General features: G+C 37.8%; 1 protein-coding gene across 10 annotated transcripts in view; it reads left to right on the top strand.

Annotated features, from left to right (window-relative positions):
• The window catches only part of MECOM (MDS1 and EVI1 complex locus), a 526,634-nt gene that overhangs the window by 481,338 nt on the left and 27,363 nt on the right, over window positions 1-17,933 (top strand). For 5 of the 10 annotated variants that reach the window (XM_034439027.3, XM_034439029.3, XM_034439032.3 and 2 more), the window contains 2 exons: window positions 1,382-1,529; window positions 4,764-4,920. In XM_034439027.3, the coding sequence (XP_034294918.2) occupies window positions 1,382-1,529; window positions 4,764-4,920 (305 nt within the window). The remainder of the gene's footprint in view (window positions 1-1,381; window positions 1,530-4,763; window positions 4,921-17,933) is intronic. The other 5 variants (XM_034439028.3, XM_034439030.3, XM_087872092.1 and 2 more) reach the window with 1 other exon arrangement.

Consider the following 17,933-nt stretch of genomic DNA (forward strand, 5'->3'; position numbering starts at 1 on the left):
ATGAGAAACAGGGCAGCTCCTTTGAAAAACGTTTAAATTATTTAAAAGCCAATACATGACAGAAACAATTCAAGACAGAAAGGTATGAAGAAAATATTCTATTTAAAAAAAAATTGAGCCACAGATGGAATTGCTGGGACAAGCACATATGCTTGGGGGCATTTGTAATTAATAAGAAAGATCCTTGAACATATCATGAGTTAGCAATGGAATAATAAGGAGTAGGTGACAATAAATTTCAGATGATTGATTTTAAAAGAAAACAACAGTAATAGTAAATAAGGTGAGAATCCTGACTTGTAACTAAATATAACCGATTGGAGTCTTGAGACGTGAATGAATATAAAAGCAAGAAAAGGCCCTTTGTTTATTAGGTTGTTAAGAGCATATTCATTTTCCACACACAAAAAAAAGATTTTTGAAACAGTAAACAATGATTGAGAGCACTAAAACAGATAAAATAAAAACCAGAGTGTGCCAAGGTATTCTAATGCCAATCTAAAATAAAACACAATCTAAAAAGTAAAAATAAGATGAAGAGGCTTGGTCTTTACATGTTGATATAAAGATGTTATTTTTTTTCTGGATTGATTGGATAAAGGAAATCAGGAGAGGTATGATAAAAATGGTATGACATCTTTTAGAGGCTGTCTTTATGACCACCTCCTGTTAATTAAAACATGTTCACGTGAAGTAAAGAAATAAAAAATAACAAACATTTCTTTTTCCCATATGGGATGATTGACTGGTTGAATGTATGGCATCTTTCTCCTGTTCTTTCTTGAGGATCTCAAGGTAGCTTCATTGGGGATCTGTTTTCATTTAAACTCCCTAACAGAAGTCCTGTGAGCCAATTTGGATTGACAGACTTGACTAGCCCAAAGTTATTCAGTGAACTTCCGTGGCTGGGGTGAACAGAAATTTGGGTGTTTCCAGACCAAGTCCAGACCATTTTAACCATTACTCCAAACTGACTTCTATCCAAGACACAAAAAAGCTTCCAAGGATGTAGAATTAAAGGTGTGATTCAAACAATTTAAAAAAGGTGTCCTGTTTAATCTTTAAACAGATGCTCCAGGAATGTCTTCCTTCTCTTTTGTTTAATATTTCTTCATTTCCCCCTTTATTTTAAACTAAAATCATAAATTAAAATGTGTCTTTTTAAAAAATAAAGATGTCAGAGACTTCCCAATAAAATTATTAAGGTTCATTATACCGCCCACAGAAAAGATAGTTCTAATTATTTTCTGATTGATTTTTTTCCCCAGTTCTCTGAACTGAATTAACTTTTGTTCTGCGTATCTAATTTCTTGGGTGTAATAGAGAAAAATATCCCTATTCTGATTCAATCTTATAGAGGCTTTTGGTTATACCTCTACAGCTTGGAAAAGCACATGCTGTCCCACACAGAAGAGCGGGAATATAAGTGTGACCAATGTCCCAAGGCCTTTAACTGGAAATCAAACTTGATACGTCACCAGATGTCCCATGATAGCGGGAAGCACTACGAATGTGAAAACTGCGCCAAGGTACAGTGAATTTGAAGGATACGTGGGAAGTTTTCTGTTTTGCGGTATTTAGAATAACAGCATAATCTTTATGTCTATGGAGATTCTCAGGCATCCAGGTCATGGTTGTCCCAAAAGTGCTTTTTTTCCCAAAAGCAACTAGACTGTTTTTCTTTGAAGAACTTCTTCAGTTTTGACTGAATGGTGGAGGATGTAAGGATTTATATTCCTTGCAGTCATCTGGTCATTAGTACTCTTTCTGAGGGTTGTTGAGGCGACTTGGAGGTTTATTTGTGCCTTCTGAATCACCTGAATAAAACAAATGGGTATGGAACCTTCTTGGAACTGCTGACTTCCCCTCTTTTGGTCAAGTGGACCATAGACCACTCTTTTGAAGATGGAAAAGTCTGCATTCTGGGCAGAGAGGACCTCTGTTTTGAAAAAGGGGTCAAAGAGGCCATCTACATTAAGACTGAACAGCCCTCTCTCAAGAGAGGGAAAGGGATATAACTCCATCTATCTCCTGTTTACAACACAGTCCTTTCAGCTGTTCCAAGAAGATTCCACAACCATTTGTACTATTCAGGTGACCCTGAGGGCACAGATAAACCTCCAGATGGCCTCAACAACTCTCAGAAGGAGTGCTAATGACCAGATGACTGTAAGGAATATAAGTCCTTCCATCCTCCACCATTCAGTCAGAATTGAAGAAACTTGGATGAGAATTGAAATGTCTTCAAGGAAAAAAAACACCTTTGGGACAGCATAGCCTTTAGCTCTGAAATGCATGGTCAACAACTTCATTGATGTATCAAATACTTGATTACATTTTTTAAAATATATCCTCTATCTTAATTCATAAAGTGTCCTTTTGAGCTCAACTCATAGACCAATCCGCAACTTTCTTGGCAATATGATGGCTTCAAGTTAAGATAGTTCAACATTATTCACTGATTTTATGTTCACTGTAGCTTTGTTCCATTTCTTCTTTTATTTATTATGCAGGAAAATTCATATGTGTTTTAAAATAAAACACATGCACTTTTCTGATGTACAGATATTAAATATTTCGCAGGTTTAAAACAATAAAGAATCTCAGAATTTAATAAAAATGGATATTAAAATATACTTCTTGTTCTGGTTAGCATATGAGATAAAAGAGATGCAAAATCTATCCCACTTTCGTTTTAAGAGTGTAGAGTTGAAATGCTTCATTATGTATAAATGATCCATGGCTACATAATAAAAGGTGAAATGCCCTTAAAAGATCTGTGACTCAGGTTTCTCCTTGATGATACAAATTTTGTATCTGATGTGTTATTCATTTTTTTTGTAAATGGGACAGTATTCATCTGAAGCCTATCCAGTTCAATAGCCTTTAATTCAGTTTGCTAAAAGGATACCATGTATGTAAGATAGTCCTTAACTTACGACCAGCCACTTAGTGACTGTTCAAAGTTACAGTGGACCCCAAAAAGATATTTACTTCCAAATTCGAAGTTCCAATGTCTGTTTCCCCCCCCATAGTCATTTAGCACTTGGCCCATATTAATAGATGTTTGCAGCATCCCACAGTTAAATTAACCATGATTTACAATGCTTTTTACCCCTGGAGAGTGGTAGTTTAGTTCCTGCAAAAAATGGCCATTGCTGACAATGAGTTCATTTAACTACCATGATGTTCACTTAACACCCACAGTATTCATTTTACAACTGTCACACTAGCTTAACAATCACCTCAGTAAGATTGTGAAGTCTATAACAGTCACACAAGGACTTGTTTAACTGCAGACATAACTGATAACTGATTCCAAATTCAATTACAATCGTAAGTGAGGCCCTGTTAATTTATGAAATTTAGTGATAGTACTTTAGACAAACGAATGCTTAATTCCCAACAAAGAAGTAATTATATCAACAGAAGTGGCACAGTATGAATGTCAAAACCATTGGTGTCAAAACTGAAACTCACATACTGTATATGGCTTCTTGACATAGTCTGGCATAACATTTTTTTAATAAGGATATTGAGGCTAATTAAGTTAATTAATGTGTGGTGTTACAAAAAGAAAATTAGAATTCCATATATATTAAGGATACTATACATAAATGACGGTGTCTTAACTTTTAATGAATCGTCATTATGAATCATTTTTTAAAAAAGATAAATTGAGGAAGAGCATGAGAAAGAGGAGATGATTACGGTTGAGGTCCCAAATCCACAAGAGAGAAATCTCATCAGATCAGGACGCTTGATTAGAACTGGGACTGTTGAAGATAACTTTGGATAATGCTTTCTAATTCAGTGAAAGAGAAACAAACACTTAAGACTGTAAAGGATAGTTGGGATAATCTCTAGGGCCAAATCTCCTTGTGCCTAAGGGAACCACAGTCCAAATGATAGAAAAGACTGCTGATCTTCCAGTACAGCTAATCCTCAACTTACAACAGTTTGCTTACTAACCATTCGAAATTACAACGACACTGAAAAAAGTGACTCAGGACTATTTTTCACACTTATGACCATTGTAGCATCCCCATGGTCATGTGATTTACATTTGGATGTTTGACAACTAACTCACATTTATGATGGTTGCAGTGTCCCGGGGTCCTCTGAACACCTTTTGCAACCTTCTGACAAGCAAAGTCAATGGGGAAACCAGATTCACTCAACAACCGTGTTACTAATTTAACAACCGCAGTCCACAGCTGTGACAAGAAAGGTCGTAAAATGGTCACTTAACAAATTTCTCACTTAGCAACATAAATTTTGGGCTCAGTTGTGGTCGTAAGTTGAAGACTACCTGTATTCCAGTTTCTCTGCTTAACAAAACAGAGTAAGAAAAGTTGATCCATGGAGGTGGGTGAGATCTCCTGAGTATTAATTTAATTATTTGCAGGTTCTTTTAAGGACCCAGAGAGCTATAGAGACCCAGTAGATTTGTGAAGATTGACAATTTGCTGCAAGAAGGCCCTAGTTCTATTACAGAATTAGTTTCCAGGATTTTCTTGGATGGGAGCCATGACTTTTAAATGGTTTTAACATGACTTTAAATGAATAACCATAGACATGCCCTCAAGGTCACCTTTCCCATCTTCTGACTTGTTGATTTAACTGAATTCACAAAACAACCCTTTCCCTTTCTCCCTCATTAAATGTCTCTTGGTTCCAAAATCTTGTGATTTTTTTTTTGTTTTTTTTGCAACTGTTTGCATTCAAATCTCATTCAAATTTAATCAGTACTCATTTCCTAGCAGGTTTTCACAGACCCCAGCAACCTCCAGAGGCACATTCGTTCGCAGCATGTTGGGGCTCGTGCGCATGCTTGTCCAGAGTGCGGTAAAACATTTGCCACTTCTTCAGGCCTCAAACAGCACAAACATATCCACAGCAGTGTCAAGCCTTTTATATGTAAGTCTTTGCTCAGCATCTACTGTTCTTCTGTCCTTGAGCAAAATATGGGCTCTATTCCTACAACATATTTAAACCCAGCAGCACTAACCTGGTCAGTTCTCTTTCCCAGCAGTTCAGGCAGTACACAGTCCCACTAACTGGGTCAGAAGAAATCATTTGGGGAACAGATTTGGGGGTGGAGTTGGGTTTATTGTTGTTGTTAGTCACGAAGTGGTGTCTGAGCCATATAGCAATAGCACTTAGACTTATGCACCGCTTTACAGTGCTTTACAGCCCTCTCTAAGTTGTTTACTGAATCAGCATATTTCCCCCCAACAACCTGGGTCCTCATTTTAGAAGGATGGAAGGATGGAAGGCTGAGTCAACCTTGAGATTTGAAATTGCAGTCAGCCGGCAGTCAGCAGACGTAGCCTGCAGTACTGCGCTCTAACCACTGCGCCACCTTGGCTCATAAATATCCAAAATAAATAACTAAAATAGCCAATTATTTCTGTCTGAAGATTAACCTCTGGCCTAATGAAGCCATTCGTTAGGAAAGCATTGGCAAGTCTCTAGGCATTCCTATGTCTTTTATCCTATTGGCTATCTGGGTAGCAGTAGATTGCATTTAGCCAATCAAAATTTGGGATGTATGTTCTGTGCTCTCCGGTTTTGGCATTGAATTCTGTAAATGAAAAGTCTTTTTGATTTGAGCTATTGTTTCCATCAGTTTATTTCTTGGAGAACTGTGTTTGCAAAACAGCTTATTTGATTGGGTTTAAGTGGTTCCTATGATGGATCCAACTAAGTTAGTCCTATGCAAATTGGATTTGTTTTGAGTTAAATTTAATTCCCTGGATTCTAGGTCAGCTAACTCCTTTTTGACATTCCCTTCACACACCATTCTCTCTTCAACCCAATGAAGTATTTGTGTGACTGAATGGACATACAGTTAGATAGTGGTGGTTTGAAAAATAACTTGGTTTTGTCCAGGTTCATACATAATGCTAGGTGATAAATGGATATATTTGTTAATGTGCAAATAGTTAATAAGCCATAATTTATTTTAGTGCAGTATATCAGTTTGAAATCTATCATTTGTAGCTGGACTGTAACTGTAGACTATCATGCTGTACAGGTGAAGATGTGTGGTTTGTTTATTTGATTGACACCCCTGTGACCTGATCAACGCAATGAAGTTTGCTTATCCCTAATTTGTTTTTCTATCCCACTCAAGCCCTAACTAATCTGTTCAGTTACAAAATGAGAGCAACTAAAAAGAGAGGAAAATAAATCAGGAATCGGTCCAGTGATTCATGATTACTTTATTCCTCTCTAAAACTCTCTCCAGCTTTTTCAAACACACCATGATTAAAATCACAAATAGCACACTGTGATGGGTAAACATGTTACTTGTGGAGAATCTGGAGCTACTTAACGGCAATTTTGTTATCTATATAGAATCAGCACATTAGTTCTATGTCATTTTAATTTTCTGCCTTCCTGCAAAGTGTTGTTTTTATTTCTCTGCACATTTTTTTATCACAGAATTGAACACAAACACATGCATTTGTATTTTTTTATAAATTGAATTTATGCCAAAGCTGTTGAGTTGTATGTGTTGACAATATCCATTGAAGGGGAAAAAAATTAATCAGTTTCTTTGTGCTACAAGAATTAGGTGAATTGGCTCTTGGCTTCATTTGCACTTGGCTATCAAAAGTATTTATCACTCTCAAAGAGATACAATACTGTAGTTTGTTTATTTATTCATTCATTAAATTTATGTGCTGCTCTATCTTGTCCAGAGACAACTCCCAGCTGCCTACAAGCATTAAAACTACTACACAATTAAAAAAATAAGGCAAAAAATAACAACATAATCAATACTGTTAAACGATGGGCAGTAGCACAAAATGCATGGGGAGAGATGGGGGGGGGGTTCTTTCCTAATTCAGTAACCACCTCCAGAATGGTGCACTCCTGTTGGGGTCCCAGGCCAGCTGGCAGAGCCAGGTCTTCAGGCCCTTATGGAAGGTCAAAAGGCTGGGTGTGGATTACACATTAGAGGGTACAATGTTCCAAAGGGCTATCCCAGTTAATGGGATGTTTGCAGTCTGTTTCTTTGTTTTTACAATCTACCTCAGTCTTTTCTTTTGAAATTCAAGATGCTCAAAAGCTATGAAATGAGATTGTGCTGAGTAACTTATGTGGGGATAGCAGCAGCATTAGTAGGGTAAGGCATAGTATCAAGGAAAAAAGAGAAAGAATCCATAAGAAGGAACTTCAAATGAGTAGATCTGAGGTTAAATACTCTCATGACAAATTCTCTCTCCTTGTCATTGAGTCCGCACATACTCCTCACTTCATGCCTCTGTTCAGTGCAGCTTAGAATAAGTGTACCAATAGAAGAGAATATTTGTAGCACAAATGATTGAACTGTAGGCTCTTTATAATCCACTCTGAGCTGTGCTTTTCTTAAAGACATTTCATTACCAAACTAGACAACACAATCAGGGCATCAAAACGCCTGCAAGAAAACAATCTACCCCGGAGAGCACAAAACCCCCCACAGTGGAATAAGTGTCGCTGCTTTTTTCCAACTTGCGGCTATCCAGTTGTGCTAGTCACACACTTGCAAAATTCCCAGTTGACATCTGGAAAACACAAGGTGAGGAGAAGCTGCCAGTGATGGCTACATTTTGTGTTATAGACGGGGAGGAGGGGAGTGAGAATTCACCCCAGGGTATTTTAGCGGTCCTCATTTATGGAAGAGAGAACTCTGTTGCACTTCTCTGTTGGCTTCATGTTCAGAAGCTTCTTAGTATCTGAAATTCCTTGGGCAGTTTTGGAAATACTTTTATAACCTCATTTTATATTGTGTGCTCTGGCACCCTTCCCTGGATCTAAGTCTAATTGTGCTTTGAACCTTTTGTAAGTTTATTTATTGTTCTTAATGTAGCTCCAGGAAGAAGAAGAGAGCTACTGGTGGATGTGACTAATAAAGTGTTAGAAGATTCCACCAAGTGAGTTTCTCTTTAGCAAACCACTGAAAACTCTGGACTTGCTCCAGGCTATTACTAATTTCACAAAGCTCAAAGAGCCTCTGGCAGTCTTTTCCTAAAGAAAAAGTGAATCTTCATCAAATGAGAGCTTTTCACTGGCTGTTCACATTGAGAGTAAGGGTGATATAAAATCCTTACCATTTAAGAGCTTCCATTTTAATTTGTTGCATAAATCAATTTAAAAAAAATTGGCATAGTTTATTCAAGAAAATACATAAATGAAAAGTAGGCAGCTGCTGAGACAAATTACAGTTCCCAACCATTCCAGCCAGCATGGCCGAAGTGAGGTAGGCTGGGAACGGTCTCTCAGTAATTTTGAGAGACCACAGGCTCTCCACCTTTTCTTTATGGTGCTACATTTTGCAAAGGTTGATATTGAGGCTGGCTAAACCAAGAGATGAATAGGCTGAAGAAGGAGAAACCAATGGAATAAGATTGCCAGGTTTGGCCTCCAAAAAGTTTTCAGTGAGAACATAAAAATGACTTCTTTGTCGTGTAATAAGATGGCTTTACTGGCCACAATGGAGAATTATATAATATCGATTGATAAGACAGTAAGGCAAATTATGCTCTAATTTGAAACAACTGAGTGACTGAAGGGAGAAGATGGCTGTTGCCATGTGTGCAACATCACAATGATATAGTGGACCATATGACTTTTAGTGTCAATGTCATATCCATCAGTGGGTCTTCAGTACAAATTAAGTATCTTTTCGCCTTTGATGAAGCTGAAACCCTTCAAATGTGTTGGGTCAGGTGCAGGAAATCAGGAGTCCAGGCAGTTCAAATGAATATACTTTTATTGTATTCTAATGCTCTCTACAAGAATCTGAACTCCTAATGGTCAAAGTAAATTAGTGCTAGTTAAGAGTCAACAAAATTCAAGGTTGTCTGCACTTATGGTAAATCTCTTGTGGGCATGAAGTGACTTGAGACTCAGATGCATTTGACTTCTCCCTCAGGCTCAGCCTGGTCATCTTATACAGTTGGGAGGAAATTATAGCTACAATTCTAGCAGCTTCCAGCCCAGGTAGATATTCCTGAAGCTGGAACCCAAAGCATCTAGAAGTGACACAGTTTGGAAAAGACTGTAAGATGGCCTAGATTCCTTCTATCATTTCTGACAAGGAGGAAGCACAGAGAATGAGAAGATGGAATGTTTTCAGTTTATAGTGCATACTTCAACTTACGACCATCATTTAACAAGGATTCAAAATTACAGTGGCGTCAGAAAAAGTGATTTATGACCACTTATGAATGTTGAACCATATCTGCAGTCATGTGACCACAATTTGGGTGTTTGGCAACTGGCTCCCTTTTATCAAACAATTACAAAACCCATCAATCATGATTTGCAACCTTCCCAGCCAGGTTTCCACAAAAACCGTCAATTAGGGAAGCTTGATTTACTTAACAAGCATGGTAAAAATTGTTGCAACATTGGGTTCAGTTACATGATGACTCACTTTACAAACATCCTAACTTACAAAGGAAATTCTGGTCCCGACGGAGGTTATATGTTGAGTACTACCTGAAATACTACCAACATACTCATTCTGTTGAAAATGGATCATTCTAAACATCATGTCACTTCTAAATGTTGAGGGCAGTATTCTTCCTGAGCAAAATATTTTACAGTTGAGGAAAACCTCTGAGTTCAGGGAAGCTTTAAATAATGTAAGTTGTGCATCATTGTGTAAAGAAAAAGGAATCAGAAAAGTAAAGCAACCACACTTAACATTTTTGTTATGGGGGAAGGTCAGAAAATAGGTTGGGTCATATCCAACAATTAGGTGGGTCTGGGTTTAGGTTGGATTTTGAAGGATTTTTAAATGAGACATGGCTACTTTCAGGCTTGGATCTTAGTTCTGAACTTTTGTGTTCAGAATTTTATGATCTGTGGAGCTTTCAGGGGTCAGAAGACCGTCCATTTTGGTTTAAAGAAAAGGACAGAGATGAAAAGAGATTGCATCAAAAGGATATATTTTTAGAAGTTAAGTCTGGGTGTTCAGTATGTCTTTGGTATTATGGGAGTGATATTCTAACACTTGATGGTGTTAATATTTAACTTTAACAATGCTCTTTTGTACCTGGAATTTTGTCTTTATTGTTTTGGACAGTTGTGGTTTTTATATTGTTGTGGCCTTGTAAAGGGTAGAGATCTAAAAATAAAATAAACAAATAGAAGGCTTTGACTGTTGAAGAACCTCCTGCTATTGGGAAACCAGAACTAAAGAGACAGAAAGTGTCTCTTTAGTTCTGGTTTAAAGAAAGAATTTAAAGAAAGTGAGATATGGAAGTTGATAGCAACAATATTGAGTACTAGAAATATGGTTCTCAAGAAAGGAAGAGCCAAGTAAAGTGTGAGAAACTGAAGTTTTACCATTTCCAGTCTCTGGAAGTGAGGCACAGGAACTTGGGCCACACGTGGCCCTCCTGAGCTCCATTTTTGCTGGAGGAGCTCTTGGGCCACAACAGGTGCCCCCAACAGTGACGTTGAGCTGGCCATGCCCACTGTGGTCATGTCCCCCCCCCGAAATTAAACACAACCCTGATGTGGCCATCAAAGAAATCAAGTTTGATATCCCTGATTTAGCAGGCTAGTTTTTTAGGCCAGTGTTTTTTTTTTTTCAACCTTGGTTGCTTTAATATGTCTGGACTTCAATTCCCAGAATTCCCCAGCCAGTAGAACTGTACAAATATTACATATTGTTGGAATGTCAGTGGAGTAAAATATTTAGACTTGAAAAGAAGCAGTAACAAAAGTTTGATTGGCTTACAAGTTTGATTTGGGGTTGTTTTTTTAGTAACAAAAAGAAAATTACAAAATGTTTTGCGGTAGCGTATCAAGAGAAATTTCCCAGATCTATCCAATGTGGAAGAGAGTGACTCAACCTTATTTCTAGAGTTTTATGTACTTCACCATGGGGAAGTTTAAGTTGGTTTTTCAATCATGTGAATCCTTACTAATCCCTGCCTTGGCTCCTTTTGTTCCATCATCAAATTGAACAGCATGCTGTGGTTTTTACTTAATGTCCAGATCTTTCAACCTCCGAGCCAGGCTCAGTTAACAAAATTTGAGGCTGGCTACATTGTGTGGATGGGCCAGAAAATGCAAAAGCGGTCTGCGTGAAGGTGTAGGGTCAAACAGGAAGCCGGTTTTATAAATGAGAGGCCAACTTGCAATTTCAGATCAACCCATGGGGACTTGAGGTTCAAACTCTTGAGAGCCAACATTCAGCTTCCTGAAGCTCATGAATTCACTTCTTTAGTATACGAGAACATACGCCATATATTCATCAAGGGAGCAGTTGAACAAATCTGTGTGAGCCTTAAGTCTCAATAATATATCAACATGATTTTTAATGGCTTAAAAGAATCCCTCTGAGGTTTTTGGCCTGCTCCTGAAATGGTTCCTTTTTTATTTATTTCTGCCGGGTTTATTTAAGCTAGCAAAAACGTAATTAACTGGAGCCAGTTATGACTGCTGCTTAAAGATTTGTGTTCCTTTGCCTGAGATCACAGGGTTGTCTTTTTAATATTTGTAAAAATAAAAGAATTAGGTGAACAATAGCTTCTAGCCATATAGGGAGCACTTATACCCTGCAATTCCAATTGCGTTTTTTAAAAAAGAAAAGACAAGCTTTTCAAATTAAATCACTTGGAAAAGACTTCTTCCTTTTCTTTTCCTTTTCTTTTTTTAACCTTCAATAATGTGTCCTTTGCCACTACTGATGTAACTAAAAGAGTGGCTGTGATTTTTCAAATGCAGGGGATGATGGACAAGGGAAAAGAAACTGCTCAGTACAATTATGAATAATTGCCATGTAATTACAGAACAAAAGAATTTAAAGATTGCATGTCAGGACAGGATTTTCTGAGCATTTGTGGCTGGGGTACAGGGTCACCTCAAATAGAGATATCTAATTCCTAACAAAAAGGCCACACAATATGCCTTGCTATTCTGTCTGTTTATGGCAACTGTCTCTCATTACTGTATGCTAGCCTGACTTGGGAGCAAAGCTCCCCAGCACCAGTTCACCAATACAATTACACACCGCCTATGTTCAAAAACTCTGCAGCTCGCTCAAATAGAAACCACATGGTGGAATTCACTGGAACACCTTAAAAACAACACTTAGTGTTCATTTGTTTAATAAACAGAAAATATGCAAATATCACCTTGCACTGAGTTCTTACTCCCAAGACGGTATAAATCATACTGAGTAGATGGTAGGGAAAAGATAATGGTAAAAGAATTGTGGAATTGAGATATTTTTTAAAAAAAATAACAATAAATAAACTGACTTGGAAATTAAAACTAAAGCCACGCAGAAGGAATAGAGAAGTTTATTCAGGGAGAATATAAAATTATAGATTGAATATAGGAATTAGTTCATGGTTTTGGTTAAAAAGTAATGCTTTATAACTAAATGGATCCAGATTTTGTCAGAATAGGAAGTAAATCAGAACATCCCATTGATATTAATGGATTATAACAACTCAGAATGATTCATGTTAAAAAGTAAAATTATAAGAGCAAAAATAGAAGTGCAGAAGGTCTTTATGTACTAGAATGTATGCACTAATCTGGAAAAGGAGATAATTGATTACATCTATCATTTTATCCTTATTTTTTTTTCCAAATCTTTGAGACATTTCCATCCTATATAGCTCTCATGACCACTTCAAAACTTTTTTTGATTTGCGGGAGTTTAGATTTATCTTATCTTATATTTTTTCTTTTTCTTTTAAGAGTCTGGTTACTAGAGTAGGATAAAGAAAAAAGAATTACCATTACTTTGTAAACTTCTAAGACATATGGTCTGAGTCTTTTAAGAAATTCTTAATGCTTTTATAGAAGTTGGCAATCTGTGGCGCCCAAGCTCTTTTTCCTAAAACCATTTTTTGGGCTTTGTTCTGAGCTTTAAGTCTTTCTTACCGTCTTTGTTTTCATTGATATAAATAAATTATATATCAGGCTCTCTCATTTCATGATAGGCAGTAAATGCAGTAAAGAATGGGTTAGAACAATTGTTAGACAAGAAGTTGATAAAATATAAAGTAAACAAAGAAGCAATCAACTTTCCGGACGTGTGGATTTCTACTTCCAGAATTTTCTAATCTGTACAAGCATTGTGGAGAATTTTAGGAGAGCACCCAGGTAGGGTAAGAATGAGCTCATATAGCTATTTCTTCATCCTACCCTTTTTTGATATCCCACCCCATTCCAATGTACCTGTTGTTTAACATACAAAAAAAAACCTGACTTTCTCAGATACACAACATATATCTGTGAGCCATGAGGTGCTCTTGGGCAGCAGGCATGTTATTATTTTATTTATAAATTCTACATGGGGCTCCCCTCGGTGTGCACCCAGAGGCTGCAGTTGGTCCAGAATGCGGCCGCGTGGGGGATTATGGGAGCGACGGGGCGCTCACATATAACACCACTCCTGCGCGAGCTGCACTGGCTTCCTGTGGTCTTCTGGGTGCGCTTCAAGGTGTTGGTGACCACCTTTAAAGTGCTCCATGGTTTAGGGCCGGGGTATTTGCGAGACCGCCTTCTGCCGCCAATAGCCTCCCACCGACTGGTTCGCTCACACAGAGAGGGCCTCCTCAGGGTGCCGCCGGCCAGGCAGTGCCGGCTGGCGACCCCCAGGGGGAGAGCCTTCTCTGTGGCAGCACCTGCCCTCTGGAATGACCTGCCCCCTGAGATACGCACGATATCAGACCTCCGGACTTTTCGTCGGGCCCTGAAGACACACTTGTTCCATCTAGCTGGGCTGGCTTGATCCCATCCTCTCAGTTTTTTTTAATCGAATTTCAGTTTTAATTGGGTTGTTTTAAATTTGGGCCAAAATTATTTAATTGTTTTTTTAAATGTTTTTAACTTTTATATGCTATGTTTTATCCTGGCTGTACACCGCCCTGAGTCCCTCAGGAGAAGGGCGGTATAGAAATATAATAAAATAAATAAATAAATAAATAAAATAAATAAGTTGCTCAATTCCATTATGACTCTGAACGGTATACAATGTGTGAAATTTAAAATGAAACCGTTGCATAATGCAAAATACAGCTGGAGAAAACAATCATCAACTCACAAGTCAGACAACCCAGAAGGAACTTGATATCCACTACAGTCAAAGGCTTGAGAAAAGAGCTGAGTCTTCATGACTCACCTAAATAATATCCAAGTGGGGGTCATATCATATGAACCTTTGGGGGTAGGGAATTCATTCCAGAAATCAATTATTATGACCAAAAACCCCACATTTTCTGGATATCCTCAGATGGCATTATTTAACTAATAGACCAACGGTATCAGATTTTATATGACTATAGAGACAAATAACAAGACCCTATGCCATGAAGGGCTTTAGGAGATACCCTGTTTTCCCCAAAATAAGACATCCCCTGATAATAAGCCCAATCGGGCTTTTGAGCGCATGGCAATAAGGCCAAGCACTTATTTCAGGATTCAAAAAAATAAAATAAAACAGGGTCTTATTTTCGGGGAAACACGATAGTAAGCACTATTGCTAACCAGTGCAGAGTTGTTATATGAGCCTACCAAGGCATGCCCATAACTGCCTCTGTTGCTGGATTCTGGATTTCATCTACAGCTTCTGAATAGTCTTCAAGGGCAGCCCCACGCAGAGCACATTGCAGTAGTTCAGATGCAAGATGACAAAAATAGGAATGACAAACAACCAAAGTAGCGTTGCATACTAATTCTCCCATCCTTTTTCTTTCACTACTAGAAAAACAATTATTTGTCAGAGGCTTCCTTCATATGAAACAATTGGAGATTACTCATGGAAGCTCTAAGAGGCCCCATTCTTCTCCTCTCACATCAGTGAGCTGCTAATTGGGCAACAGACTTTAAGGCCATTAATGTAGCAATACTTGTGTTACTAATTGATTTTCTCTTCCTGTGGAAGTTGTTAGGACTATTTACTGGAACAAGTTACATTGCTATAGTTAGTTCTAGGCTTATTCCCCCATTGTTGGGTATAAAGGCAATTACATATTTACATGCTGTTAATGATTTTTTGTATGTAAATTAGCACTGGCTCTTTAAATTAGAAAGGTAAGAAGTAAGGAAATCAGGATATAGTGGGAATCCTGTGCACAAATAACCCTGACTGAGATCTACCTAATTTCAATAGTGTAAGTGCCTTTAGCCAAATGTCTTTATTTATATGCCTGAATTAGTGCCATAAAAAGCAATTGCAATCTTGAATTGACAGTTCAGGTTACTATTCCTAATGGAAGGCCATTTGTGTAAAGTATACTGGGCACTAGGTTTCCAAAGCAATCAATGTAAACTCACTGGTCCAACAAATATAATTTAAGATAAATCCCAGAACTTTTGCCACGATGGGGTTTTTTCCCCCCCCAGAGTAAAAGAAACATCTCTCCTCCTTTTGCAATCTTCATGCAAATAAGATTTAAGAAAGCACTCTTTAATTAGAGCATTCCTCATGAATGAAAGATATAATACAGGAACACTGGCTGACAAATCGGAATAGCATTTTTCCTGAATTGTACGTTTTTGTTGGCCTGCAGCCAATGTGCAATTGTTGCCATGGTTGTTGTCTGATGTGGATTGCCAAGGCAGCCCATCTGAGCCAGACAGGTGGAATCAGGAGTTTCTCAAACAATAGATATCTTTCTTGTTATGATGGGAACAGATAGCTCTACGGATAAACATTTAAGACAGACAACAAGCAGGCAGGTTCTCAAGCGTAAGCATTATAAGAGCAGGAAGGTTAGTATCTGCATCGGTGGTGAGTGGAAGTGAGAGGACGTGATTATAGTTCATGGGAACCAAGAGTTCAGGATGAGATACATTCAATTCAGTTTCCTTTACAGGCTTAAAATAGAGCCATTGTAAATTATGTCAGTCTGACTGAAACCACAAAAATAATTGTTAAGAGCATCTTGGAATGCACAATGTGCATTGTTATGTGGCTTTGATGTGTGAAGGGCAAGAGCCTCTAATGTAGGCAGTTTGCTAAAAAATTTACTCTGCCCAGTTCTTCTTTGCTGGAAGTTGTTGGATTTTTAATATCAAAGGAAAATAATTCTCCCTGCTTCTGATGCCAAGATGGTGACAGTACAATCCTAAGAAGCACCACTCATTGAGTAGTGTGAGTCTTACTCCTATGTAGTAATAGAAGCAATAGCACTTAGACTTATATACCACTTTACAGCCCTCTCTAAGCGGTTTACAGAGTCAGCATATTGCCCCCAACAATTTGGGTCTTCATTTTACCCACCTCGGGTAAATTATGTCAGTCTGACTGGAAGGCTGAGTCAACCTTGAGCCTGGTGAGATTTGAACTGCCAAATTGCAGGCAACCGGTAGTCAGCAGAAGTAGCCTGCAGTACTGCACTCTAACCACTGCACCACTGAGGCTCTATGTAAGTAAGCATAACATTGCAAACTGAATTCCCTTGCTTTCTAGCTTGAGCCCTGGTTGCGCGGTGGTTAGAATGCAGTATTGCAGGCAAATTCTGCCCACAGCCAGGAATTCAATCCTGATAGGGCTCAAGGTTGATTCAGCATTCCATCCTTCTGAGATCAGTTAAAATGTAGTCCCAGATTGTTGGTGTAAATATGCTGAGATTGGAAACTGCTGAGAGAATGTTGTAAAGTGTGGGGCAGTATGTAAGTCTTATGCTATTGCTATTCATCCGTACACGCTGAAGAGTAACAACTCCCATTTCTTTATTCCTGAAAATTTTTTACTGATCCACATTGTAGTTGGTTTAATGCTAGATGAGGTGAAAAGGCCTTTCTAAATGTTGTCCTTGTTTGCATTTGGTCACACTGCTGCCATCCATGCACCAGAAGGGCACTGTGCAATACACAGAATAAAATATAAACAAAGAAGAACAGGTCCAATTGAGACTGAGCAATCTGAGTAGTGACAGAGGGTTAGTTAAGTATTGGGGGAAGGACAGAAGCCAAGAGGAGAGAAGTGGAATCACTAGCACCCTGAACAATGTAATTCCATGTTACAATATTCTGTGCAAATCTTGCTGGCATTGTTTAAAATAGATTTTGAAGTCAACTCCAAGTTTCAAGGTTACTAACCATTCATATTTCCTGGGTTCTAAAAATTAGCTTTGGTACATGAGCACAGAAAATCTTCTAATGTTATAATGTGCATTAATATATATTTCTCAATCATGTAGGATAGTGCTTATATTGGATAACTAAAGCAGTGGTATAAGAATTGTATATTCTTGTGGGAGGATGACAGTCCGATGCCTATTTTCATGGGTAAAAATCAGATTCATTACATATGCAAATGAATGGGGCAAATAATAGAACTATGCATCGTGGGTAAAAAACAGCTTCATTGCATATGCAGATTAATGGATTAAATAAGAGAGCCATTCATGCAATCTGCAAGCATGGATAAAAATAAAATCTTGTTCTGCAACTATGTCTTGTTCAAAACCTGTTCTATATAATAGTAACATATTTTAAGGCATTGGTGATCATGCAAAGCTCAATGTACTTGTGAATTTACAAACATTTTGTTCAGTCATACTGTAAACAATATGTTACAATATATATAAAAAGATGCCATAACCAGATTGCACCAGGTTACAGTATGCAGAGATTTTTCTGCAAACCAATAGCTGTGAATACAATTTCTTTATTGGAGTTGATGTTTTATTATGCTTTTCACTGTATTTACCCTAACCATATTCTCTGTTTTTTTGGGGAGTTTGGGACTAGTTTTCTGCTCTTAGATTCATCTACCGAGTATTTACTAATAGCACAATCTTATGTTATGTTTATTCATACCTTGAGCTTAGTGGAATTTTTACTTAGACAACTCTCTAAAATTACAGCCCAAATACTGCAATAGCTGTCCTTGCATGTAGGTAATAAATTCCATAATTGATCTTAGTTCTGAATAAGCAAGTGTAGGATTGAGC

This window comes from Pantherophis guttatus, chromosome 6, assembly GCF_059756535.1.
Source record: "Pantherophis guttatus breed Tessera chromosome 6, ASM5975653v1, whole genome shotgun sequence".
In the NCBI taxonomy this organism is placed as follows: domain Eukaryota; kingdom Metazoa; phylum Chordata; class Lepidosauria; order Squamata; family Colubridae; genus Pantherophis; species Pantherophis guttatus.